The following is a 27,504-nucleotide window of genomic DNA, read 5'->3' on the forward strand; positions in this document are numbered from 1 at the left end:
AGGGCTGGGGCTCACCTCTCGCATATGTCTGCCCATTGCTTTTATTTCCCGACTTCTGCAAAGGTGTGGAAACCGGCACTGCAACCGAAAACTTACCAAGAACTCCGCCTTGCAAAATTGAGGATTTTTTCTTTTATGAATATCCTGATGAGTCTGGGCTCTTCCTCCCTGGGAAGTTCACTGAGACATCAGTCAGAACAACAGGCATTATATTTCTGCCATATATAAATAGATATATTTATAAATATAATTAAAGTAGCTTCTTTGGAGGTGGGATCTTGTTCCCAAGACGGGCATTTTCTGTGCTCACAATCCTCAGCCTACTGCAAAATGTTTCAACTCCCCCAGAATTACATTCATGGTGACAGAGGGTCTGTGAAAAGGACCATCAGGTATCAGGGTGCAGGCCTTACTTCTGATTTACAGCTCTTGATACACAGTGAGCACAACACAGGACTTCTTTTCTATTAGGACACAGTCACATTCCTGGAGCAGATTGTGATCCCTGAATCTCTGAGGCTACTTTTGTGATAGTCCTAAGGGAACCTCCCATGTCAGTAACATCAATGAGGATTTATTTTGCTGCTATGATTATTTTCATGTGCAAAACTACACAAATAGATTTATTGTAAAGTTCTACTTCACTATCACTTTTAGGATATCCATTATATAAGCAGGCCAGTTGCTTATCAAATAGTCCAGATACTGTTGTTTGTATACTTTGTCTCCTCCCTACTCGAGTAGAGCTTTTTTCATCCTTAATTCACCAGTAACAGGCTACAAATGGTATTAAAGAATTTAATTTTTCTTCTGTATTTCACATTCAGCTTCCTATGATCTTAGAGCAGATCTCTTATCATGCCGGTGCCTGCTTTTAACTCACTCCGAGAAAGGTAAACTCTGAGGTTTAGCTATTTCAACCTCAGGAAGAGCTGGAGGTTCACCACATTTATTAAAACTACTGAGTTGTATTCAGCACATTTTACAGCTACACTGCAAAATGGTGCACCCTAACAGCTGATAACTTCTCTATGGTTTCCTTTCCATTTTGAAATGCAAATTGACACAAACACTTTCAAGAAGTTTCTCTTTGCCCTGGCTTTGCTTTCATCTCGACTACCACATTTCTGCCTAGCGCCAGTTCTCACTTCAGCCTATTCTCTTCCTTTGCTGGCAAGAGGCTCAACACTGGCCGCCTAGTAACCTTCATCCTAAACTCTAACTTCGTAATTCTTGTCAATTCATACTGAACTTTGTGGTTTCCAGAGTAAGAGGTGTATGACTTAAGTAAAAACAACAGAGATGAAAACCAAAACCTAATGACACAGGTCATCATAATTCCTTGTGCTCGTGATCGGCTGTAAAACAAATTAAACTGCTTTACTATGATGTGCAATGTTTAGTGATTGTTTTTATTAATGCAGAAATACCTGCTTAACTTCATACCCATTCTGATTTAAAGTGCAACAATTAAATCTGATATTTTTGTACATCCATATTTTGCAAGTGTTGTTTCTAAGAAGACATGTAGTTCAAATTATGCCTCGCATTTGTAAAACCTATCATTTTTAGTACCGTTTTGCTTTATTAACTAAAATAAACTGTACAAAAAGCTGTAGAGTTACATTAGCATTGAACAATGTAGGATACACGTTCTCTGCCAAACTTTAGTGTGCAAACATTTTACATTTTTTAAAGTGACAAAATTAAGCCAACCTTGAAGTCAGAGTTCATTACTACATTACAAAAACAGGAGACCAGATATGGCAAAAGAAATTCCCCACTGAAATCAACACCATTGTATAATTTTATTTCTAATTCTTAAAAAAATATAAATGAATTTAGAAGAGAATCACAGTATAAGGGCCCTAACATATTAGACCATTACAAGGTACATAAAAATAGAAGACACAGATTTCTTTGAAACTTTAATCCTTTGATTAAGCAGCAAGCATATCACTCTCCAGGCAAACACTGCTTAAAACAAACCCTACCCCCAAAAACAGGACGTGCAAACTGTATGCACATACTCTGCAAAGCACACAATAAAGACATTTTGCTATGTACATACTTATTTAGTACTACAAATGCTAGGAGATCCCTACTGTGTGCTACAGTGTTTGTAAATTAAAAAATACTACCTATCTCTGACCCTCCCTCCCCCCTTCAAATACAGCACCTTCGCCCAGTTATAGAATATTTAAACAAGATTAAACTGAATTACAATGTACTGAACAGTTTTATAGCAGTTGGCAGTGGCCAACTCTACTGCAACACCCAACATTCTGCATACTGAAGTCTATCGACAAGAGACAAGACAAAAATTAGCAAAGGTACAATACGCACACCTGGGAGACTCAATGCTAAAAGAAAAAAAAATAAGAAAAAAAAAAAAAAAGAAGAAGAAGAAAAGAAAATAAAAGAAAAGAGAGCAAGAAATACTGATGATTTATCCTATCACTATTAACAACTAAACTGAGATACTCAGGCTGTCGAGAAGGTTTTCGTATCAGTTTGGAATTCTGGACAGCAGCCATATCAGACCTGTGTGTAGCTGTTGAGGGGACACTCAGGACTTCCAGAACAAAAGTTTAAGTGATCACAAATTCCTTGGTGCTTGTTCTATGATGCTGCTTCTCTTAGAAGAGAGGTCAACTGATGCTCACATAGTGGCTAAGAACCTACTCTGATGCAGAAGAATATTCCTAAGAAGGACCCTTTTTTGTATGAGACCTCAGCACACTAGTGATAGCTGTTCAGAAAGAAAAATCAAGTTTGATCTGGAAATATATTTGAGCGAAGAACTAAACTATGAAGGTCAGCACCTTAATTTCAATTCAGGTCACAAATATCAAACTCTAATACAAGATTTAAAAAGGAAACACGATCTGATGCTGTAAGAACTTCCCTTTGCAGAAATGAAAAACCTTAGCCAACTGCTGAACTGAACGTTAGACGATTCAATTTATCTGTGAAAAAGCCTAGGGAGAGCACATTCCATTTTCTAATATAGTCTCATCTTAGTCAAGGGCAAATCTAGTTAATAACAAAATGGATTTAAAAGGACTTGCAAACACCACTTCAGTTATAAACAAAAATAATTTTATAGAATAGTATGGCAGTCAACACAAATGTTTCTACACAGTCAAGAATGCAACGTTTTTCAATAGCTTGATTCAGATCACAGTTTCAAACACTGCTACTCAAATTGAAGCCTGATTTCCTTGGAAGGTAGAAGCATCTAGTAAAAAAAAATACAAAAAAAAAAAAAATCACTGCTGGGTATGAATCAAGGTTTTAAGACAATAAGAAAAAATTAACAAACACATAGGAAAATAATAACCTTATAATCTCCTAAAATTTGGGAGCTGTAATTAATATCCAAATGCAGGTTTTAGGTAGTGAACAAAACAAAAGAAAAAAGCCACAATAGCCTCAACCCAGCTAGTCAACTCTGCCAGCAACAGCAGATATCAGAAATACTCCTTTACCACTCAGACTGGACTGGCAGCAGACAGCCCTATTGCCTACAGTATGCTACCACCACCAGCCTCTGTGCTTTCACAATGAATTTTTAGATGAGATCAATGAGCTAATGCATATGAACTGCTAACAGACATTCTCAGAGGAATGAAATTCTACTGTACGTAAGTTAGAAGAATCCGTGGAATAACATTAAATGAATAGCTCTTGCTAAACAGTTCCTCTCCTGTAATCCCCCTGGGTGTTGAAAGTTGCTGCCTTTCTCTCCACCCCAGCCTAGAGTGATATTGCAGTAGGACACCTGTTTTCAGATAACTTCTATTAGAACACATGTGAGATTTATTATGTTTGGTACAATAGCTCATTGAGTTTTTAGAACACTCTTTTAGAGGACTATTTCATAAGACCGTACCTTTTCTTTCTTTTTTTTTTTTTTTTTTTTTTTTTTAAACAAGAAAAAATGTTCTGGGAAAAACATGGAGAAGAAACACCCACATTTTACAATTGCTTGAAATGCTACTACCGTTACCTAAACAGGGCCAAAAATTCTGAACCTAAGGCCATTAGTTTTTTTTTTCATCCACTAAAAAGTACAAAAAATAAAAAACAAAAATCACACACACAAAAATAACGCTACATTTAAGTCTCCTACAATATTACTTATTCCTAGATTTGCCAGACTACTTTTCTGTAATTAGATGTTTGACTACAAAGAACTGTAATAAAATAAATAGAGTAAAAATCAGTTAAACCAAATCTTGGTGTGTTGAACATTTATTCATGTAAGAAGTTAGCTTCCTTCAACAGTTATTCACGTAGAGGAGGGCTGTATTGTAGGCATTATTCTGCTGTACAAGTCTTCTACAAAAAATATTTTTATACAGGTGGTCGTTCACGTGGTTCCATTTCTGGTTATTATCTCGCTCCTCTGTAAAACTGGTCTGATACCTGTGAAGGCTTGCTGTTTTCTCCCCTTCATTATTTGGAAAAAAAAAAAAAAAAAAAGTACATTGATACTGTTTTTCAGCTGTAGGAGTTAGCATAATTCTGCTTTATTTCTTCAGTGCAGGGTGGACTGAGATTCTGTCTGAATTCCAATAAGCGAGGGTGGTTGCTGGCCGCTAACTGTGGTTAACACCGGCCTTGGGTTTAGACGAGGAGGCATGGAATTAGCTGGGCGGATGAGCGGCGGGGGAGGCTGATTTAGAGTTGGCCTTGGCTGAATAAATCGCGCCTGTTGTTGAAGTGGCGGAGGCTGGCGATGGAGCGCAGGAGCAGCAGGAAGCGCTGGTCGAAGTAACGGGGGTGGCTGATTTAAAGTTGCCATGGGAGCGGTAGGTGCTGGAGCAGATGCCTGTGCTGGAGGTGAAGGGCCTAAACACTGAGTGGTCGGAGTGCTTTGTGCCTGCACAAAGGACAAAGACAAGATTGCATGAACAGCCGTCCCAGCCGGAATGCCGTGCCGTTGGGTTGCCACTGTCCACTATACAGGAAACAGCATTTATCAAACAAAACCGAAAAACTGAGAAGTTACTGAAAAGAAATCGCCAACCAAAATATTATAGACAGCAGAACTAAAAATATTTATGAAGCAAGAGTCTTCTTTCTAGAACAAGATCTGCATTTTAACAATAAAACAGTAACGTGATCGTCACTATGCAAGGTGCCGTCCTGTTCCCAGCGGGTTAACGACATTGGCTGAAGTTCTATGCAAGCTTATCATCATTCTTTAGAATGTGGTTTGCCACTCCACACCAGTTAACCTTACATTACATCACTAAATAAAATGCTGTTCCTCAACCCATGCTTACTTATATCTGGTACACAAAACACACCTCATCTTCTTCATCAGTGCTCTTTCCTGATGGCACATTAGAAGTATTTTTTGTGTCCTCCCCTAAAGCAGAAGCATCACCATTAGAAGCCAGGGTTCCTTGTTCCGCTTCCCATTCCTGCAATACCTCCTCTAAGTTAAACCGACGCCTGTAGTTTACAAAGAAGTTCTTCACTTGGCCAACAGTCTTGTTGCCAATTACATCTGCAATAGCTTGAAAATCTTTACCATATTTGCGGACACCTGGAAGGCAAAGTAAATAACATAGCTGTGAAGGATCAGTCAGACACAGCTACGTGTGATGTATTTATAGAGAGAACCTACGGGACCTGCAAACCAACGACTCACTAATTAGGCGGACTTCTCAATTAGGAGAAGGCCTCAATTTCTATTAAAACAAAAAAAAATATTAATTGCATAGCTATAAACACATAAATGAAGAACTTTATTAAAAGGTCATTACCCACTCTTCTTAAAGATCCTGGCTTACTCACCAAACCAAGCCTCCCAACCTAAAACCACAGAGATCTGGCCTCTGACAAATGCAGTAAATCTTTCAGTGTGCTTGGACTGAATGCAGAAGCCCAAGCTAAGTTCAAGGTGGGAGAGGGAGGATGACTGAACAAGTGTTTACAGTTCTAACAAGACATGCCAAGGAACAAACATTGACAGCTTCGATAGGTTCCCTCCATGCCAGCCGCCCACCACCTGTGCGAGAGCTGGCCAGCAGCAGCACTGAGGGCAGCAGGCACGGGACCACGCACAGGGGCAGAGTTCTGGGAGTCACAACACACGGCTCATCCCTCCATATGCAGAACGCTCTACTGAGGCTACCGAGTGTAACCAGCCAGCATTCGCTGGACAAAGTCTTTTTAAAGCTTTCATTCACCATTCAAGCTGGGTAAACAACTCTGGAGTTTTGGGACAACCACCTAGGGGAAAGTAAATAAATATAAGCTATTGGGGTCTGTTTCTAAGAAAGCCCAGCGCAAGCCTCCAGGATCAAATTCTCCGGCAAAAAGCAGCATGACAGAAGATCTTTGCATTGTTCATTTCACTCATTTTCACATCAATATCAGTAGGTTACAAGTACTCCAAAAGAAAACACTGTTGAACCTTTCCAAAAATACCAACACAGGCTTTTTAAAGTTCTAAAATGGCATTTGCATATAACAGCAACTACAGGTCTACAGACTTTTGTAATTTTAAACCTAAAATTGGAATTATAATCTGAACTTTATTGGTTCTCTTTTTTAATTAGGGTACATGTCTAGTTACTCCTCTCTCTTGCTTAAGAAGAAAATCCTGAAGCTCTCCAGCATCCTTGAACACAGCTGTACAATCTATTTTTAATCATAGAGTGGCCAGAGGTCTAGAGCCTAGAGAAATTAAACATTACATGGTTGTACTCTGTGGTACTGTAAGGCACACTCCAGGCTCAATAAACAGAAGCCTCTTTTTTGCTCCCAGCTATGCATGAGTGAATTACAATTTGACTCCTGATGTGAAGCTCCTGATCGCTGAACTCATTCAGAATATATTACAGTGTTTAGAGGACAGGCATCCCGTCTCATGCCTCATTTCATGTCTTGCTTCAGAAAGTGAAACGGAAGATTCTGAAGGTGAGAGTTGTTTCCAATCCGAAAGCTATGCTTCTTTTCATCTTAACTGTTAACAGTATGATCTTCATCTTGTTCTGCTATTTTCTACTCGCTTCATTAATAGGCCTTTCTGACGTGGCACGTACACTCTCTAACATTTAAGAGAAAATTTCAGCTCTAGGAGGGTAACAATTACTGTAGCTGAAGCTGATGCTACAACTGTCAAGCGCCTGGCTACATTATTTAAGATCTTTTCTTGGGCATACAAAAGAATCCAACCTCTCTGACTGCCAGAACCTTGGAAAGAAAACAAAAGGACCTAGCAGAGCCTTGTGGGAGAGAGCATATCTAGGCAAGGCAAATACAGGGATTTGGCTTTTCATTCTCAGGTGTTCAAGGTACTAGCTAAAGGGGTACTAACCCCTTAACAGCTGCACATGCCCACAGAGCAATCCCACCGGTGTTTTAATATTGATTGCCCTGTCATTATGACCCTTGCTAATTTATGATGGCCGTTAAATGTCTACAGCAACGTATCTAACATCCTGTAGAAAGTGTCCAGCAGAACAAAGCACATTTTTGCTTGAAAACTATTTCAGACCTTTAGTGATTTCTGGATTTTCTGTTATTATGCTCTCCATATTTCTTCCTTCCCCTTAACCTGCAAAACAGCTGAACCTGTTAGCTAACTTGAAGCTGGTAGATGCAAGGTCTTAAAGCCTATTTCCAAGCAGACAGTTGGAAAACTGCACCGCGCCTTCCCTGAGAGCCCAACGATGAGAAACATCTAAAGAAAAACAAGCTTAATCAGTTTATCTGCACACAGCACTTATCATTTTGGACTCTTTTCAGTGTTATTTTGTACTGCTATAGCATCACCACAATGGCTTATACACAATGCCGTAGTAAAGCATTTTTAAGCTGCATCAGAAACAGAGGGAGTTCAATCCTTGTTTATGAGAGTTTTACATGTGTTGGCACATCTGTAAGAGCTGATGCCAACTCATCATCCCTTTCAAATTGGCGGGCTTTACATACACGTCCTTATAAACATCACCCAAGCTATTTCTCAAGTGTTTAATATGTTATTAATTAATTTTTTTAGGCTGCTGCCAGTGCAATTCAAAATACAGCTGCACAGCCTCACTTCACAGGCACCCTTTCCCTGGCTCAGATGGAACTAGTCCTGTTGATGGGAACCCTTCAAGATCCTCAAAACTTTACCCAGGTAAGAGCTGCACTTAACCTTGCTCAATACTACTGTGTTTCATTTTAGATGTGCAACTCTGGGAAACTCCTAAGCCTGAGTTTTACACTTCCTATTGCTGTGTGATGCCGTGCAGCACAGCACACACTGTCAGGCGCACAAAAACATCAGCCTGAGCCCAAAGCAATATAATACAGCACCACAACGAGGCAGAAACAGTTAACCACAACCTCCAGGTTATGACAGCTGCAGTTCCACTGGGGTGTGATTATAGCGCTCCTGGCAACTAGCTTATGTAGAGTTGTTTTTTTTCCAACTGTTTTCCACTGCAATGCTATGAAAATCATGCCTGCTTTTTGATTCAAATTGTGTTGTTTAGAACATGCCTTAAAACATTTTTGCAAATACAATTTTCAAATGGCTGAAATCTTAGTTTGAAAAGATGGCTGTGCTCACAGGTTCCTATACACAAATAAACTTTGCGAGTTAAGAACACCTCATATGATGAACTGACAAAGTTGAACAGTAACCTGATTAACTATACTGCAAAAGATTGGCTCAGAGATCATAAGCCTGAGTTCACAACCCCACTGCAGGCAGCCACGCTACTTTTAAGATTACACACTCAGCAATACCTTAAGGTCTTTTTTTCAATACCTCTCTTTAGTTACTGCCAATCTCTCTAGACTAGCCCACAGACTACAAGAGTTATGTCATGTTTAGAAAAAACAGTACCAAAACTGTTACTGCAGGTGATTTTTCTGATTCTGTAGTAGGATTTAACATCTGAATTACAGTGAAAAAATTCCAGAAACGCCACCTACCTGAATAATGCTTATGATTTCTGTAAAATTATTAAAATCACATGCCAAAATAAATCAGCATTTGATGAACTAAATCTTTTTTAAGCATACAAACTAAATGTCCCCATGCTCCAGTCAACTGGCAAGTTCAAGCCTAACACACACTACTGTGGCTTTCAGTACAGCAACCATGGCTGCTTCTTTTAAAAGCAGAGTCAGAGCTAAAGATAGCATGGCCCTTTCATATATTAGGCTACTAATTCAAATAATTATTTTGAAGCAAAGGATGGGACTTTAATACCTACAACACTCACGCCAGGAGGGAGAATTTACCACCAGACAAAAGGTAAGGGTGGGATAAGAATATTTTGTCCCTCATGCTAAGGTGTTCTTCCATCCCCATTTTATACAGTGGCCGAGGAAGGGGACTAAAATGGAAACAATATATATGAGAAGCTCATGGAAGTTCAGTGAAAACAGCTTTCTTCCAGCAGGCATGCTTTCTCTTCCCACCCATAAGTATTGAGGCTGACTACCTTTATAAAACATGAAACGTTCCTTCAGGCAGAGGCCAGAAGACTAGAACTCCTCTCCAGGCAACTGCCAATCCTCTTTCTCTTTTCTCCATGCTCCAGTTTTCTCTTTTCTGTTGTTGATTACACAGTGCCATAGCTTAACAAAAGCTCAGCGCATTCTTATCACTTCCCAAACTGTTCCTTGGTTAGAGCTCTGATAATTAAACTCTGAAAATGCAAGATGATTTGAGTTCTTTCATCCTAAGGCGGGCACAATGAACCTGGATTATCCCCAATTCTGCAGCAAGCATGCTACCTACCAGACAATCAAAGATAGGCACCTCCTTCTGTTGCATTCAGAAAATTAAGAAGTGAGCTAGTTACTAATACCGAGAAAAAGAACTTGGGACAGAAAACAGTTTGGAGATGCAAATCCCAGTTTCAGAGGCATGTAAATTGAAAGGCATGACTTCAGAAACACTATTCTCTTCAGTATTTCTATTCACGTTTCAAAATAAGCCTAACTTCAGGATCTGTCTTCTGGTAAATGACTACCAGGTATGGCATGCCTGACAACTTTAAACTCCTATCCTGATCCAACTGAAGGTTTGGTACTAAAATTTAGTCTTTCATTTAAAAGCGTGTGAAGAATACAGGGATATACTGTAGATATGTTTAACTAAGCTAATGTATATTATCTTAGAAAAGACGATCCACAGAAGTCAGTCAACATATGATGACTTCTAAACAGTAACAGGCTCTCCAGAAATTTCCTTTGCATGTTCTTTGATTAGACAGTGCACATAGAAGCAGGACAAGAGTCCATTTTCTTTCATATAAACAAAATAACAGCAAATTAGCCATATTAGTAGCCTGCTAGAAAATCATTTTTTTTTTTTTTTTTTTTTTCTCCAATAAGACAGTTAGTTCAGTATCCATTCAGACTCTTAAAGGCTGGCTAGATATCTGCTCTTTTATTCCCTCTTGAACAGAAAAAGGAAAAAAAAAAAAACACTTATTTCCCGTAAAGCAATCTTATTTCTGCCTTTTTGCTACTTTAAGGATATGGAAAGATGTCTTAACAATTTTTGCTTCAAATTTTATTACTTCAACCACTACCTCAGTCTTCCATTTCGGAGAAATTCATGTAAGGTTATTTAAAAAACTATTGGAGGGACTTTTCAGTACTAATACAGCTGTTAAACCCATCTTAGCTTTTCTATTTGAGATTTAATATAGGTAACCAAAAGACCAGTGTCATGTTGCTTGAATAAATATGCTAAGTATTCTCACTAGTTTTGTTGTTTTCTCAATGACTTCCTTATAAGACCAGATAAAAGTTCATCTTTCATTAGAATGAAACATAAGCATATGCCTGAACACCTCTTAAAATCCTTCGCATCAGATTGTTACTTCAAGTTGCTACTACTATGAACATACCTTGTACTGCAAGAAGCTGCTCTTCTGTGGTCCAACGGGCATTGATTTTCTGATTAGACTATTAAAATTAGAAAAATGGCACAAAGATCATTAAAATGTTTCAACAGCTGTAAAATATCTGAGCATTAGAATGTGTTTTAGTCACATGACAGACTGTATTACATAAGTAAAAATCTCTTGATTGTAAGCCATAAAGTTTTGCTTTCATGAACAGGACATAGCATTTAAGGATTTGAGCTTAGATCTACAGCAACAGTTTTTCCTCTGCTTTATTACAGTTCTTCACCTACAACATAACTAAAGCACAAGCTAACGATCTTTATGCGGGCAGAATTTGAATTTAACTGTAAAATTTATCTAAACAATTAGAACTTGCTGTTGAGAGTGTTTCGCATTCGTGTTACATTTCATTTGCAAGCCCTTAAAACAAGCAAGAAGAGAACCTCTGTAGTAACATCACACACTTCAAATGCCCAAATCTATATATACTGATGTTTTCACAAAGAACATAGAATTTACTGCTAGCAATCCAAATAAACTACTTTTAACCAGAAAAACAATATATCAGGACTCAATTTCAGCTCCGTATTGTCATGAACGGATACAACATTTCAGTTTCTTCTGCTTCTTTATTCAGCCAGTTGCCATAAAAAAGCCTACTACTAATTTCTTGTAAAAAGACCAGACGGACTCACCAAAGCATGTTATTCAATGGATCCTGTTTAAGCTGCTGCTGAAATGCAAACATTATGCTGCAGCAAATCATATTTCTGTAGCTTCCCACTAATGTAAGTGCAAGGCCACAAGTTCTGATATTTATTCTGATTTACCTCAGGAGGTTTGAATTCTTCAATCCCGCCTTCCATTTTCTGTTTAAGTGCACTGTTTACTTGCTTAGCATTTTGAACCTTGGTCAAAAACAACAAAGTTAATCAGCTCCACAAAGAAAGTTGGTCACTTTACACATATATCTTCACTAGGATTGCCACAAGTGTACCTCCTAAGTTAGAAAGAGAAATATTATGGTTTAAGGCTTCACTACTTTTAACCATTAAAGAAAAAAATAATAAAAGATGCAGCACAGTTCCCTATGGAGAGAAAAATATTTAAGCCAGTCTTTCAAAAGAACAGTCCGAAGAAATATTAAAAGAAGGACATTAAATGCAAGTTTTGATAATGATACATATGTTCTTGAAGAAGAATGCAGAATATATGGTTCTTAGGTTGCTAAGTGAAATGTACTGTGTACGTAAATTTCTTCCTTCTCCAAAAAGCACTTTGAAAAAAAAATGGAAAAGTATGAGGTGTTTCCAGTTAGTTGCTTCTGACAGACTGCTTTTTATTGATCTAAGACCATCATAATGAGGAAATTACTTAAAATATGTAAATAAAATACCTTAGTCTACAAAGAGAACTTCTAAACTGTACATATACATATCTGTTAACCATTCAAACCTGACAGTGATGCACATAAGGTAACACATTGAGAACATAGTTTTGCAAACTACGGTGCAAAGCTATTACAAGAGTTCTTTAACTATGGACACAAAAGCAGACAACGCAGTGGAGGATTCTAAAGGCTGCGTCCATGAGATCACTGCAAGAAAAGAAGAGAAAGACAACCTCAAGGATGTAACTCACCTACACTCAGGCTAAACAGTGAAACCCACCTATGCTATTTAGTCCCAAAGTCCTGTTGTGATAGAAAGAAGCATATTTCTCCTGCAAAAGAATACAAGGGAGCAAGAAGCCCACAAAACCCTTTGTTCACTCCATGACTTTGCAACATGTCAGCTCTTAGCAGTCTATAAGGAGGCAGAAATTCCAGGAGATAAGCCTTCAATTTGTAGCCACATCCCTCCTAGAAAGCAAGCATGCACATACTGCTGTACCCTTAAAAGCTTGAATAGATTCTGTGTTTCCACTTTACGTGCCACAAGTTAACTTCTTCATGCAAAGGCAGGCAAGCAATAGTCCTCTTAAAAGTGAAGATTATAAAGCAGTTGTTTTAAATTTAACAAGAAGTAGAAAGCTCACCAATTCAAACAGAGAAATAACAAGGCCCATGATTTTTCCCCCTTATACTATCATGTGATGTGGGGTAAGACATCCAAGAAAACAGCTACAATTTTAAGCATAACAAATATAACTTCCACTGCTTCATTGGTCTTATTCTCACTTGTCACATAAATGCTTTTTAACAAGGTTAAGACAAAAATGTGACTTTGTTTTTCTCCTGTTCCCAAATCAATAACACTGTTTTCGTGCCATACTTCCCTGCTCCCCTTTTTAAGGGGTCATCTTGTTTCATGTTCTCCACAAAACACGTGAACAAAAAATAAAACTGAAGAACAGCTAGTGTCCAGCTTTTCTGGTGATAACTGTGGAACAAATTTGGAAGGCTTGCATTAAAGAAGGTTCACAATCTTCACAAATAATCTTATAATCTATAAAATCATTACAAGAACAATTTGAGATGAAAACAAAACAAGACCAATAACCCATGGTACCTGTCGCTTTAATGAGATTAGTTCCATATCCAGCTGTCTAAGAATTGTGTTGGCTGCATTGGGACTACAGGAAACAGCTATCACATCTTCCTGGGTCAGGTACATGCCTTTTGGTGGACGGCATTTGGAACGCTGAGAATGGTGGCGATGCTGCAAGCTCTGATACTCTCTTCTACCCAGCCCTATTTTGCTGGTCTGAACAGGCTGCTCATTATTGCCCTTTAATTTACAAGAAATAAATCATTAAAGAATAACAGTAACTTACATTCAATTTCTCGAAAGAATAACGTATTGCATAGCATTGTAATGTCATGTTTATGACCCAGAAAACCTAACCTAACATCCTTCTCTGCATGCAGTATCCAAACTAAGCCTCACAGATGCAGCAATATAGCATACTAGCCATTTGCTGGATAAGCCTGCATTAGTCAGGCTTAGAAAGGTCAAATTTACAATCTTTTCTTCTTTTTTCCCCTCTTGAACAGAGATGAAAATACAGTAAACTGTAAAGAATCACAGTATCAATACTGTAAAAGAGGACTGGAATCACAAACCTCTTAGGTAAGCAGAAAATAAAGAATATATACACTGTATCTTTAAACCAAGTAATGAGGGGATTTATATACATTTCATTCTGGTTAGCTACAGAGATATCAGGTGAAAGCTGAAAGGTGAAGAATCAGAGAAAGTCAACCAGGACTGGCAAGAATGCATGATGGCACTTTTTCCTGCTGCAAGTACTCCAACTTGGAAAGCAATAGTACTGTTTGTTTTGAGAGGGGATTTGAGATTTGGAAGAGAAAATTAATTTACCTTTGCAGTCTTTATAAAAATCCAAGCAATTTAGCAAAGTTAAGCCTTTATTTTTCACTTTTTTTTAAGTGGAAAGGGACGGCAAAGTGGAGATAAAGTCATTATAACTGCTCTTTTGATATGTTTGGACGCCTTGGAGACCTTTGCTAAAAGTTTCAACTTTGTCTTCAATAGGCGTTGTTGCACAACAAGCTAGTCTGCACCTGTGTGACTCTTGTAGAGCAACTGGGTAGATTACCTACAGACCAGGAACGGAAAAGCAAAACTGACTGTCCCTATAAGGATTTTTCAGTTCAGAGCAACACTGACTACCAAAACAAAGATGCGATTCTGGCTTTTTTTGCTACCTCAAACAGCTGCTCACTGCTCCTTCCTGCTGACATCCATGCAGGACTTACAGAGGCTAACTTAAAAGCACTTAGGATATTCGTTCTACCTTCAAAGTTGATATAAAACCTTACACCTTAGACATCTACAAATTTCAAGGTTAAGCATACTTCTGGCCCATTTATACCATTTGTCTTCTGGTTCAACATTGCTCTTTCAGTGTGAAATTGCAGTTCTTAGCTGTTTAATCTAGATTTAAAGAGAAAACATTCCTTCAAGTTTCTGTCCTGCCAGGCTAGAGGGTTTGGCTTGTTTTAGCTTTCTCTGGTAAGAGAAATTAAAATTGCCCTGTGCATTTAAGTAGCCCATTCACTTTATGTTTTACATAGGAAGTGAAAGTATGCAAATCTCACTAGAAATATTAGTTCACATAATTATCTATTGCGGATGAAATAGCTGTTCAGAAACTGCAAAACTCATTGTCCTGTTCCTAGAAGTCTATGAACATGCTACTTTCATGCTGGAACATGTGTCGTGATTCTAACAATAACTAAGTAAATTGAACAAAATAGCCATTATTGACAAGTGGCTTAGGTGGCAACTCAAACCAACAGATGGTAAGAACATTGTTATAATGGCAGAATAAAAAGTAAAAATGTTCGTTATCAGAGCTTGTGCCATTTCAAGTTCTAAACAACATACACAAGCATGTAAAAAAAAAAAAAATCAAACTCTTACACAGAAAGGTGTCTTTGTAATTGTCCTTTTTTCCTACCTAAGGTAGTTACAGAGAAAAAGTGGTACACTGAAGGTCATGGAAAACAGAACGGAATCTAATACCGCCAGTCTCTTACTCAGCATCATTTTTGATAGAACCACAATGTTTTATTACTAATCCTAGACGCTACTTTATGAAGATACTATTTCAAGATGGGATATTGAAATTCTGCACTGTCCTTTCCTCTCATTCTCAAGGAGCACAAACACTCAAATTTTAGGAAAATCACAAATACATAGAAGTTGATCAAGAAAACAAATGTTTACATGTGTAACTGAGCTCTTCTAGTCTTGCTCATAAATAACATTTATGAAAATAAAAATAATAACCTGAACATACCCCATACACAGCACTTATTCGTAAAACTAGGAGCAAGTGCTCATTTAATGAGACAAAAATATTTTTCTGTACATCTACTTGTAGGAAGCATCTCAATAAAGCCACAGATCAGTTGAAATGCATAACCTCACTGTGGCTTTGAAAGAACAACAAAAAAAGTTATTCTTAGAAAAAATGTCATTTACTTTTACAATAAAAACGTTTAGTTTCCGATAATTCACAACCAATAAAACTGTAAACACACGGTAACAAGACAGAAGTAGGGGGCATGTTGTTTTGCCAGGTAGTGATAGCACATCTCTTGTAAAACTAAGATCATTCAGGAGATAGCAAAGGTTTGAGACATACATTAAGCCCCAGAATAGAAAAAAAAGTATAAAGTTTAGTTTCGTTGGAAAGTAAATAGTAAAGTTTAGTTGGAAGCCATAAAGATCTCAATAAACTAAAGACCCCATGATTTCATCAGGCTGCAAACAGGTAGATGTTAAATTGTTACACGTCTCTACTGCAAATTATGCTGTTCACAGTAACACAGAAAACAAACAAACGGACATTCACCATTAAGTTATCTGTTACCTCCTTTTTGGCTTCTTTTTTGGGGTCATAATCGCTATCATTTCCATCCATTGGATGAGCTTCTTCTACATCATCATCACTGTGGACAGATAAGAAGCTAGTCACGTTATCAAATTTTTAATCCCAAACGGTATGACAGAATTATCTACTCTAAAATATCTATTCTAAGTAGTCAAGCTTTATACATTATATGACATCTCAAAGGTATTTGTAGTTTTCAAAACAGAGCTTCTGCAAGCATGTTTCTTTTACTAAATTCTGATAATTTCTACGATAAACAAGCAACCCTGAACTGTAGTTTCAAAACCACTTGTAAGACAGTTTAACTGGCACCACTGCCAAGAAATTTGATGTCACCTTTCTTCAGTTCAACCACTTATGCCAGCGTGAACACTTAGATGGTCAGCTATATCAAGGCTAGAAATAACCTTTCATTTGTCATGTTAGTTTTAACAGAGCAGTTTTCCAGTCACTGCACCAGACGTACGAATAAACCCTTGTTTAGGTCTGTGGGGAGCAGAAGAGGACAATATAAGATGGGAAAATACAGGACTATTTTTTGACCAGTTAAAAGTGCTCAAGAGCTAAAAGCTTAGGAGGGGAAGGAGAAATGTGCAATCTGCTGTATTTATTCAAAGACAAAAGATTGAAAAGAGAATGGATTTTCCTAGTCCAATCCAGCCATTTACATAATACCATGTCTGACTAAGCTGAATGTAAAAAACAAACAAACAACATTCTATTTACCACAAAACCCCAAAATGCTGTATTAGAAGCAAACTGATTGTCTTCCGTGAATTTTCAGCTATCCGGCCATAAAGTAAGCATATGAATTTTTAAATTTCAGGAGGTTTTTCTTTTCATGAGTATAATTAATTACACTCTTTTACTCTGGTTTGTCAGTGTTTCATACATGAAAAGTCATGCCTTCTGATAAACATGATTATGGTACTCACACAATGAAATTATTAAACCACTTTAAAAAAGGTGAAGGATAATACGAAAGTATACTTAGCGCAATGTAATTTTAATTTCATAATAACTAGGTAAAATGTCATTCCCCTTTAACCAAGACAATTTAATGCTGTTTTGAGCTTTGATTCTCTTTGACTCATAATAGTTTTATGAAAATAAGATTTATACAAAAATGTTTTAAAGTTTTGCTATAAAATAGTACTTAGGCATTCTAACTGCTACAGACCTTTACAGCAGTTGAGCTTTTAGTTATAGTTCCATCCTAGTTTAAAAAACAAAACCAACCACACAAAAAAAGCCTTGCACCCACACACTCTCCTCCCAATAAAATAAAAGATAGGGCTACATTTCCCAAATGAAGTGGTATTTCTAAACCGCATTCCCAAACTTTGTGTTCTTTAAACCCATTTTTACAGTTATCAATTAAGTATTCAGGTGTGTTATAACAACTGATATTGACCGGAGTAATATAGTTCTTAAAGCACAGGTATCAAACCCCTTGCTAAAAGCAGAGATACCACAGATGCTCAAACCTAAAAGTACAGTTCATGCTTAAGCACAGTGTCTGGAAATTACTAAAAAATCTTTACCAGAAAGACTTCAAGTCTCTAGTCAGCTACTTAAGAGTACAAAACTTACCTGTCACCTTGATTATTTCTATTAGCTAGCTTTCGAGCCTGACGATCCATCAAACTTGTCCTAGAGCGAGTTTTTTTCCAAGAATAGTAGTATTTTACAAGGCTCGCAATAGTCTTGTCTGGAAGCTAGAAGAATTTGTTAACATATTAATATAATTTTTCATTAACATTCCACCGAAGTTTATAATTCTGTTCTGTTTACAACCACCTTTACCCAAATACCTTAAACACATGGATGAGATTGAAACAAGGGATATATTTTGTGTGCATTTTTAAAAAGCTGGGGGGGGAGACAAGGAGGAACTTTTTTATTAGAGAGGAAAAGCTATAGCTTCAGGAGACACGAAGGAATGAACTTAAATCTTACATTCTAAGTTGTGCCTGAAGCTTCTGTGCAGAAATCAAGATGAAATTTTAGCCCAACGGGAGCCCTTGTTCCAAATGCATCTGAACTGTTTAATGCTACTGATCAAAATTTTACTTTACCATTTGCTGGATCCTGTGAAAGCTCTTTCCATGGAAGCTAAATGCTTGTTCAAATAAGACTTTATCTTCAACTGTCCATTCATCAGGGAAAGGAGTGAAGTTAGGGAGATCCGCAAGGGACTTCTCAATATTGTGTTTATGCCAGAACAACATGCCGAGAGCCTTTGAAGAGAAATAGTCCCTTTTTGGATTTAGTCAATTTTCTAAAATGCCAAGACAAGTTACATTAAAGAGGCAAGCATTTATTTTACATAAAAATCACTATCAGAACCCATTCTCAAAATGTATTTACAATTTATTGGCTATGTACTTATAGGTTACAAAAATTCTCTTTGGAGATGGTGTGAAGAGTGGGCACATCTGTACTTTATTAAAGCTATGACAGCTAGATAATTTAAGGTCGGCATGGCAGCAGTACTTCTCAAATAGTATAAACAAGGTTGACAGGCTCAAATCTGACCTGCTTTCTTCCTTCACAAGTATGTGTCACCTACATAGTTCCGTATAGGCATTCAGGCCTTTATTACCAGCCTACTCAAAAAAAAAAAGAAAATAAAAATACTTTTCATCAGCCAGAGGATCATCCAAAATGCAAGTCTGACAGTTCAAAGTGAGAGTGGTCTTTCTACAACTCTCCAATCCACACATAACAGCACGACCGCTCCCATGTCACACGCACCTAATAAGGAATGGAAATTTAAATGTATTTTTTTTTACATGGCTCATTTCTTCGTATTCTTAAAGAATTTTAGACTAATTAGACTTACTGCCAGAGAATCAATGACAGACTTGGCATCAAGTCTGGCAAGGGAATTGGGAAACGCAATCCACTCAGTTTCAACCATACAGTGCAGACATGATCGCCAGTTGCTCATCAGCTCTCCAGACCCCCTGACAACACACCTTCTAATAACCTGGACATAACAAACCTCTTCTCATGTTAAAATGGCAACCAGCAAGCATCTCTTGCAAAGAGAATTTCTATTCCACTGTGAACAACCTACAAAATACTTTGTACTATATGTTGGTTTGAAAACTAGTCCTTTTGTAGACTTATTCTGAGATCCCTCCATTCCCTCTCCCCTAACAGAAGCCAAACCATAAATAAACATTGCCAAACTGCAGTGCTTTCAGCACCATAACAGTGGCAGCATCTTCTTCGGCTAACAATTGACGGACAACTAGTAAGTCTTTGCTACCATGAGGTTTCATCCTCCAAAAGTTGATCATACACCATGTTCCTATTTGTATATCAATTTTATATATATATATATATATATATATATATATATGTAGTCTCAGTTTTACATAAATTAGTTAATGTACAACAGAACTATGTGCAGACCAGCAAAGTTTTAACCTGTATTTTTTATGGGACGGTGACTAAAAGTTACTAAAAAATATTAAAATGATCTTATTTGTTACTCTCAAACACAGAATTTGATTCTGTTTTCCTGCATCTAGGAGAAAAAAAAACTCTTAGAGGTGTTTTGCTTTTTTAAAAATATGCACGAGACCTTACCACTTCCGTCCCTATCCCAATGAATGGCTTAAAATTGTACCATATTTGCATTTTAGTATTAAACACTGATTTTGTTAGCTACTTCCCTAAGAAACTCTTTAGCTAAATATACACACACAATTGCATGACATGCCCAGTGTATCAAGAAACATACCAAACCTTTCAAAAGTGCACATTACAAGCTGAGCATGTCATGAAAACAAAGAGCTCAATCTTTTGCAGAGAATCCAGAGCACAACTGTATGCAGATCCATTTAACTGCAGTGTTTGCTGCCGTGCCTGAAGAAAAACAGCGTTAATTAATGGTAACCAAGGGGAAAAAAAAGAGTCGTGTTATACATTTATATTAACAAATCCTTTAAATTAGCACTCTCATTTCATGGCACTTACCTGTTCCACATTGTATCCATGTTTTTCCTTTGCTATTGCTATATATTCATCCACTGTAACAAAGCAATGTCAAAGTTATTCTTCAGTACTTAGAGTTCTGCTATAAGGTCACACAGCATTAGCCATCTAGAAAGGGAAGACAGGCTTCCCATGCCTTAATACACTACATAGGCCCTGGACTCCCTAAACAATAAATGTACTTGTAGCTTTATTCAAAGTAAAGAAGCTCGCTGTCTTTAATACATTTAATTTTGTATTGAAGTTTATACACTAATCAGAGACTAGCTGTTTAGAGACAGGCTGTCTTCTTGGAATCCACTCCTCTCCTAAGAGCACAGACACAATGGGGGTACCCAGACAAATGTTAAAAAAATAATGTAAATAGATTCTAGATCAATAACTATGCACATCCTTGATGCTAACATAATTTTCACTGACCAACATCAATTTTAACCGCCACATGAAGTCAGCTTTCAATAGAGAACACAAACATTCAATGAAGTCACTAACTTCACCAATATTTTTTTTAAATCATATTTTTGTATATTAGACCCAGCTTTGAGTTGAACATTTTCCACTATTGGGCAATTAAGTCTGATGGAAGTCCTGCTAGTTTTGATCTTCAACAGGTACTCTATTTCTGAAGAAACGAACTCATCCCATTCACCCATTGCAGTTCACAATTAAGTGACAACTAAACTAAGTTAAAAGGGAGCATAATTGAGAAAAGGAAATAATTATATCTTCATTACTCAAACGAAACAGAGATGTCCTTGCTATGAACTGCTGCAGCAAAGAGTTAATCGCACTTTAAATGAATGAAGAAAATGTTCAGTAATCAGACCTGTATTTTATTTCTAACTGTTCTTCAGTAGAATAAGGTACACTCCCTCAAAGGCGAAGAGGGGCACAAACCTCTAATTACTGGTAATAGTAGAAACTGTCTTGAGGACCAGATTCTCATGACTGCATCCTCAAAGTTTATTACCCTATACTACATATGGGGAATCCTATCATAGGAGGCAGTTTGAAACTGAATTAAGCAGATAAAATCATGTTTAGTCAGATGATTCTACTCTGATGATTCTACTATTTCACGTCACTTTTGCAGAGAGAAAATGCTCAGTTTTTCCTGATGAGAAAGAAAAAATAATATTCCCTTGAACAGGGCCTTAACACGTCTTTCCTGAACATATCCACTGCAATTACTTCTCTAAGAAATTTAGAGTGACAAGTGCCTCATGTTTAGGTGTTTTATTTCTTTATTAATAATCAAAAGGTTTCAGACATTGGTCTGAAACATGTAACACAGGCACCGTGATTTGAAACAAAGACTTGACTACAAAGTAAGAGAAGGGGATCTTTCTTTTCCCTGTGGTTCTCTAAATAAAAACAACGTTTCTCTTTTATTTTAATTTACTAATTTGGAATTTCACTATGTATAAAGCAAAGAGCAAACAAGCATACCAGAAACAATTACATAGTTTAATTTCAACATTCAAATTCCTAAGCAGGGCAGGACTTACACTTGGCATCCGGAATACTATGATATGGAGACCATACGAGCATCCCTCCATTATCTTTATCAGTATATTTTGTGGCACCTGTAAGAAAACAAGCAAGTCTTAGTATTTATAAATACGATCTTCGGAGCAACTATTCATGGGACATGAAGTAAAAGTCAACCATATTAAGAAGTCCGGCCCAACTAAAGTGAGGGGGAAAAAAACATTAATTCCACATTAATTCTTTAAGACATTGAATAGCTGACTTTCAGCACTGCTCTAAGAAGGTTCATTCATGACTGCTAGATAAGATCCTACGTACCACAATTTGAGCATTAAAGCCCGTTACTAAAGTTGACATAGATGCCAAGTTTAAAGGTGCTTGTTTTGGAACAGTTCTTAGGGATTCTGATTGTCTACCAGCACTACAGACAGTTCTGATTTCTGTAGCCATGCAATTTTGATATTCACAGCCAACCAAATTGCTGTAGAAAGTATTTAGATTGAAGAGCCTTTGTTTGTTTCTGCTTCTCCTCCACCTGAATGCAGCAAGGGAAGCAGCCTAAGCCACCTATCAGGAGGCCAAAGCACGTTTTGCAATACCAATGCAACTTTGTAAAAAGCACTAAATCACAGTCTCTGATTTTAAGAACAGATTTTAAAATAAATTACCCAATATTGGAAAAGCATCAACTAATAGTTATCTTCCATGAGTATTCTACAACTGTGTGGTAGTACAGAAAAGCTCTTATGGTCTGTTTGTTTACAACAGCTTCTCTTGCTAAGACATTGCTCAACAACTGGAGCATTTACACTAGTGTCAGTATAAACTCCTCGAGGAAGCACCCCAGAAGAACCTAGCTTGCATCTTTCCTGGAGACAGACAGATTTATTTCCCCAGTGAAATAATTACTTTTTCACTCTATTTTAAGCTTTCACCCTTTATATTTAGGTCCTACATCTTGTTGAGGGAAATAAAAGAACAACAATAAAACCAACAGTGCTTTGGAAAAGATAACTACTTAGTGCTTTCTAATCTTGTACTGTGCTTTGTTGTTCTTCCCTCTTTAGCTTGGCAGCATTTTGTAGTTGCTATCATCTTTGCAGTCTTTAGATCCATTATGATTGTGAACTTGAGAACGAGTTAATGAGAAATGCTAAAAGAACTTGTGTGTTGCCTAAAATCTGTATGACAAGTAACTGCAACAAGTTTAAGAATATGCAGAGAAGCCATAAAGCAACACTTTCAAAGCATAAGCTACACACCACAAACAAACAAGCAAGGAGCAACCTTTCCAAGTTTAGTAGAAGAAGAGATTCCTTAATATAACATTCTACTTCAGATAAGGAAAGTAAGCAACTGTTAATCATTAGGAAAGCAGTATTTTTGTGGAGAGTGATGCAAACCTGTTCCAGTCACATCATTTCTCTCATCCAGTCAGTTTTTATCAGAAGGAAATGACAGTTACTATGTACCCCACTCTTTCAGTAAGAGATGAGTAGAGAATAGGATGACCACAAGAGAAAACACGAATTTACCAGTTTCCATTTGTGCACATAAAATGACTAATGGAAGCATACCCTCAGTTTTTCCTTGGAAAAAAAAAATCCAGACAGACACCTGCAGACTCGTTTACATCATGGACATTACCAGCTCTCAGGTATTCAAGTCCTGAGGTAAAAAACTTAATTTGTCATCTCCTTGGCACCCGCGGGACACCACGCATGCAGTGCCATGCTCAGGGTGCCAGCTGCCAGCAGCACGCCCTTGGGAAGCAGCGCTGTGCTCCGGCAGCAGTCAGACAGCTGCACCTTTCAGGTGCCACCTCCATGTTGCTGAAAGGAAAGCAAGGTGACAGGCAGCTTGGCATGCACACAGGGAGGTTGGTACTCGTAGGAAGGCATCCTGACCTCAACCCAGGGTATCTATGGCTGCGGCACAGGTCACCCCGTGCCACAAGCATGCCCAGGTTCTGCCTCATGTGAAGAATTTTGTCCTTTGTGCCCTGCATATGCAAGCGAGCAGCACCCTCCCACCCCTAAGAAGGCTGCGTTGCTTCCCAAAGGTGACATGCTCCTTCTCTGCAAGACTTACTGGGGACAGAGGTTGGAAACACCGGGCAACACAGGAACCCACACCGGTTAGAGGAGCAGAGCTGCATGCCGGTAAGGAAGGTAAGAGCCCACGAGCTACACCTCTGACACAGCCTTCCCTTCCCACCCACATCCAAATCACTTCAGAAAAGGTTTCTGCATGCGGTTGCTGTGCCCCTGCCCTCACCCCGTGGGGAACGGGGCTGGCTGGAGGTGACTCATGGGCACTCCAGCTGCTTCCATCACTGCAGCAACACCTTGGCACATGCTCGATCTCAGTTTAGCATTAGTAGAAGTTAGGTATGCCTGGAAAATGCTGTTCTGTATGCGATTACAAGTACTGAGAATAAAGTAAGTACCTAGAAGCACATACTACTTAACAAGGGCATTGGGGGGGCTTGGAAAATTCAAAAGATGCTGTTTTCCAGCATAGAAAGTCCCATCTTCTTCTTAAGAAAGCTTTTGAGGCTTTTTGAGGAATAAAACCACAGAAACTAGCAGGAGAAAGAACTAAGCTTTGAAAATAAAGGATTGGACATCTTAAAAAAAGAAATCAGGGACAGATGGCAGGGAACAAACAGAAAATTGTATATTCTTCACCACGCCATTTAATAATTTAAATTTAACAGTCTGTTTTCATATAGAGGTTAGGAGAAAATTTGTAAGAGTGTACAAAGACATGGATTCCTTAAATGACCTTAAATGCCGCCAACGCACTCCTCTTAATACCCTCCCTCTCCACAAGAGCAGGAAAGACGTATTTCTGCATCAAGCGAGCAGAACTCATCCTAAAGCCTTTGGGAGCTCATGACCTGGCAGAGTTAGGACTGCAGCCATGCTTTATTCGGAGTAAAACAAAACTTCCCTAGCAGCATCTCATGAGGATCGCACAAAGCATGGTGCATCCCCAGTGGTGGCCCGCAGTACAAGGACACCAGCTCCCTAACAGCCTGCTACAGCAGGAGGTGGGGCAGAAAGCAGAGGCAGAAATAATTTCACCTCAAGAATATAAGAATATATATAATATAGCAGGAGGAGACAAAACCTGGAGTGCAGGAGATGGTTTATTAACTCAGTAAATTAGGTATGGAGATCTAGGGGGTTTATTTTATTAAAACCATTTTTCACAGCAAGCAAATTTATCTCGGTGTTTTTAATTGTCATTACATCTAATAGCAATTTGTTACAGCTCTGTCTGAAGGCTTGCCTGTAAAATGGGGGTGCTGTGTAGAAAGTGGAAAGAGTGAGCATGTTTCAGCTAACTTCTCCTAGTTGCTGCTTTCAATCACTTGTCCTCCCCAAGAGGCTGACAAAGAGTTGATTACCTTTTTCTTAAACCATTTCTTATTTTATACACGAACTCAGGTTAAAACAAACTTACTGTTGTCACAACCTTAATCATGAATGTCTTGTTCCTCAACATATTGTTGCAAAGCATTGCTCACAAATACTGATAAATGCTGGGTAAGCAAGGCCAAAGACTTGTTATTTGTTCTACTCAGTATTCTGTACGTGTACCAGGAGCAGGCTTTGTACCTTAGACTATCTAGTTTCACCTGACGTTGACTCTTGCCTTCCACCTATTTGATTTAAGGGGGCTAAGAAGCATTCAAAATACTGTAAATAAATACATACTCTAACATACCTGGTAAACAGTCAGAAAAAAGGGCCTTAAAACAATCCCAAGAAGAAAAAACATTAAAATTAGTAAATTAGAGATAGTGCCTGCATCCATACATGCAAACCTGGACGCCTGATGGAATGCCCATGCCATCATTTGTGCCATGAAAAAATAATCATCTATGTGCCTACTTGAGAAGACAACAAGAGCGCAGCTTTTTGCCCAGTATCTCTCACAGATGCTGCCTCGAGAGTCATCAGAAAGAAAATATGAAAGCATGAGATCTTGCTGAGATCTCCTCAGATAGCTAATCTTATAATGTGGTATGCATTGTATTTTTATACTTTCTGAAGTTTTTTAGTTTGTTATTTTTCATATAAAAGATTTAGCTGTTCCAAGAAAGTTAGTCTTGTCACCCCAATCATCAAAATTTGTGCATGAGGAACAATATTATACATCTTCTACAAGACTTAAAGAAAAGTTTCCATCATTAAGGAGCTGCTCTGATAAACTAAAGAGTATGCATTAATCCCAGTTGCTGGGGGAGGGAGCATCAATTGAATGCTAGCGCCCCAAACAACATGTTCAAGCTCCAAGATGCCTGGTTATAAGAGAGGATAAAATTAGTCCTGTAGTAACCAGTGCAATGATCCTGACGCATATGTAGTTTACAAAATTGAAACTACAGAATCCCAGTCATCCTACACGGGGTGAAAAGCCCTTTTAATCAGAGGGAAAACAAACGCTCTGCATTTTTCTAAGTGGCCTGTAGGAAAAACAAGCCCAGGCTGCACATTAGAAACGATCATTTTTATTTATTTTTATGAAAAGAGAAGGTGTAAGCGGTTAGTCTCATCAACAAAGAGACCTGGGCTACGCTCCCCTTTCCGGGGGAAAGGCATTCCCTTCTGCCAAGAACCCGCATCCATTTAATCCCACCCTCTCCCCTTTCTTTTCCCCTTGGCCTTTCTTCGGCCTGTGGGGACTCGTGCCCATCAACAGGGGCTCCGGCTTTAGGAGGCACCGTGCGAGCAGCTCCGGCCCAATCCTCTTCCGGTGGGAAATCATCTGACACCAATGGAGCCTGCCTGGAGAACAGCAAAGTAGACGGGCTTCAGCAACCACAACCGAGGAGCCCTCCTCCAAACCTCGCCGCCCGCTGCACCACGAACCGGGCACCGGGCGGGGCGGGAGGGCCCCGTACCCCCGGGGGCAGGGGCCGGGGGGGGTGAGGAGGGTGAGGAGGGCGAGGAAGGCGGCTGGGGCTGCAGCAGAGGTGCCGGCCAGGCGCATCCTCGCTCTGGGGATCGCCACCTCCTCGCTCTGGGGGAATAATAGCGGGTGGCGAAGGGCGAGCGCCTCAGGGAGAGCGCCCAACCTTGCGCTGCCTCAGCTGCTAATTAAGTGTGTGCCCCCCCCACACACACATCCCCCCCACAACCAGCACAAAGCCTCAGGACACCCCCCCCCCCCAACACACACACACACACACACACCGCACTCTGGTGAAATAAAAATAATAACGAGGTAAGAATTAAGGATAAAAGCAGCCGTTTTACCGGGCTCGAAGTCGGGGATGCGCGCCTGGTATTCCGCTCCGACCCTCATGCCTACATCTGCAACACAGGAGGGGGGGGGGGGGGGGGGCGGCGGTTAACGGCCGCGCCGTCCCAGCCCAGCGCCGTGTGGCGGCTGGGGGGGGGGGGGGGGGAGCCGCCCGGGAGCCCCCCCGCCGCCGCTCAGCGCCGAGCCCCCGCCCCCGGCCCCCCCCTAAAGCCCCCCCCGAAGCCCCGGCGACCGCCGGGGAAAGGGGCGGGGGTCGGGGGAGGCGGCTCGGCAGAACAATGGGGCCGGCGGCGGGCGGACGCGGTGCCCCCCCCCGTACACACACACACACACACGCACACACACACGCACACACACACACGCACACCTCAGGCGCCGCACGGGGGCGGTGAAGGGGAGCTGGGGGGGGACGGGGAGCGGCACAGGGAAGCCCCGGGGCGCCCGGGTCTTGCCCCACGGGGGCTCCGAGCCCTTCTCCATC

At 39.3% G+C, this 27,504-nt stretch overlaps 1 protein-coding gene across 7 annotated transcripts; it reads right to left on the bottom strand.

Moving 5' to 3' along the window:
• Positions 1-3,080: 3,080 nt before the first annotated feature.
• On the bottom strand, positions 3,081-27,504 carry RCOR3 (REST corepressor 3). 7 transcript variants are annotated; one of them, XM_032184087.1, is made up of 12 exons: positions 27,391-27,504; positions 27,017-27,073; positions 21,764-21,841; positions 20,238-20,290; positions 18,326-18,487; positions 17,841-17,965; positions 16,209-16,305; positions 13,394-13,612; positions 11,714-11,791; positions 10,884-10,941; positions 5,319-5,560; positions 3,081-4,888 (listed from the first exon to the last, which is right to left on the bottom strand). In XM_032184087.1, the coding sequence occupies exons 2-12, from the start codon at positions 27,063-27,065 to the stop codon at positions 4,544-4,546; spliced, it is 1,506 nt and encodes a 501-aa protein (XP_032039978.1). In that variant the 5' UTR covers positions 27,066-27,073; positions 27,391-27,504; the 3' UTR covers positions 3,081-4,543. The 7 variants fall into 7 exon arrangements, with proteins under 7 accessions (XP_032039978.1, XP_032039979.1, XP_032039977.1 ...); XM_032184088.1 differs by lacking the exon at positions 27,391-27,504 and having other exon boundaries at positions 16,227-16,305; positions 27,017-27,144; XM_032184086.1 differs by lacking the exon at positions 27,391-27,504 and having other exon boundaries at positions 27,017-27,144.

Source organism: Aythya fuligula, chromosome 3, assembly GCF_009819795.1.
Source record: "Aythya fuligula isolate bAytFul2 chromosome 3, bAytFul2.pri, whole genome shotgun sequence".
NCBI classification, from domain to species: Eukaryota; Metazoa; Chordata; class Aves; order Anseriformes; family Anatidae; genus Aythya; species Aythya fuligula.

Bases quoted from the DNA above. Each gene is read 5' to 3' on its own strand.
- RCOR3 (XM_032184087.1), bottom strand. From the start codon at position 27,065: ATGAGGGTCGGAGCGGAATACCAGGCGCGCATCCCCGACTTCGAGCCC. The intron at 21,842-27,016 runs GTAAAACGGCTG...GTTTTCTTACAG, and splicing joins CATCCCCGACTTCGAGCCCG to GTGCCACAAAATATACTGAT. The intron at 4,889-5,318 runs GTGTGTTTTGTG...TCCTTTGTGCAG, and splicing joins GCACTGATGAAGAAGATGAG to GCACAAAGCACTCCGACCAC.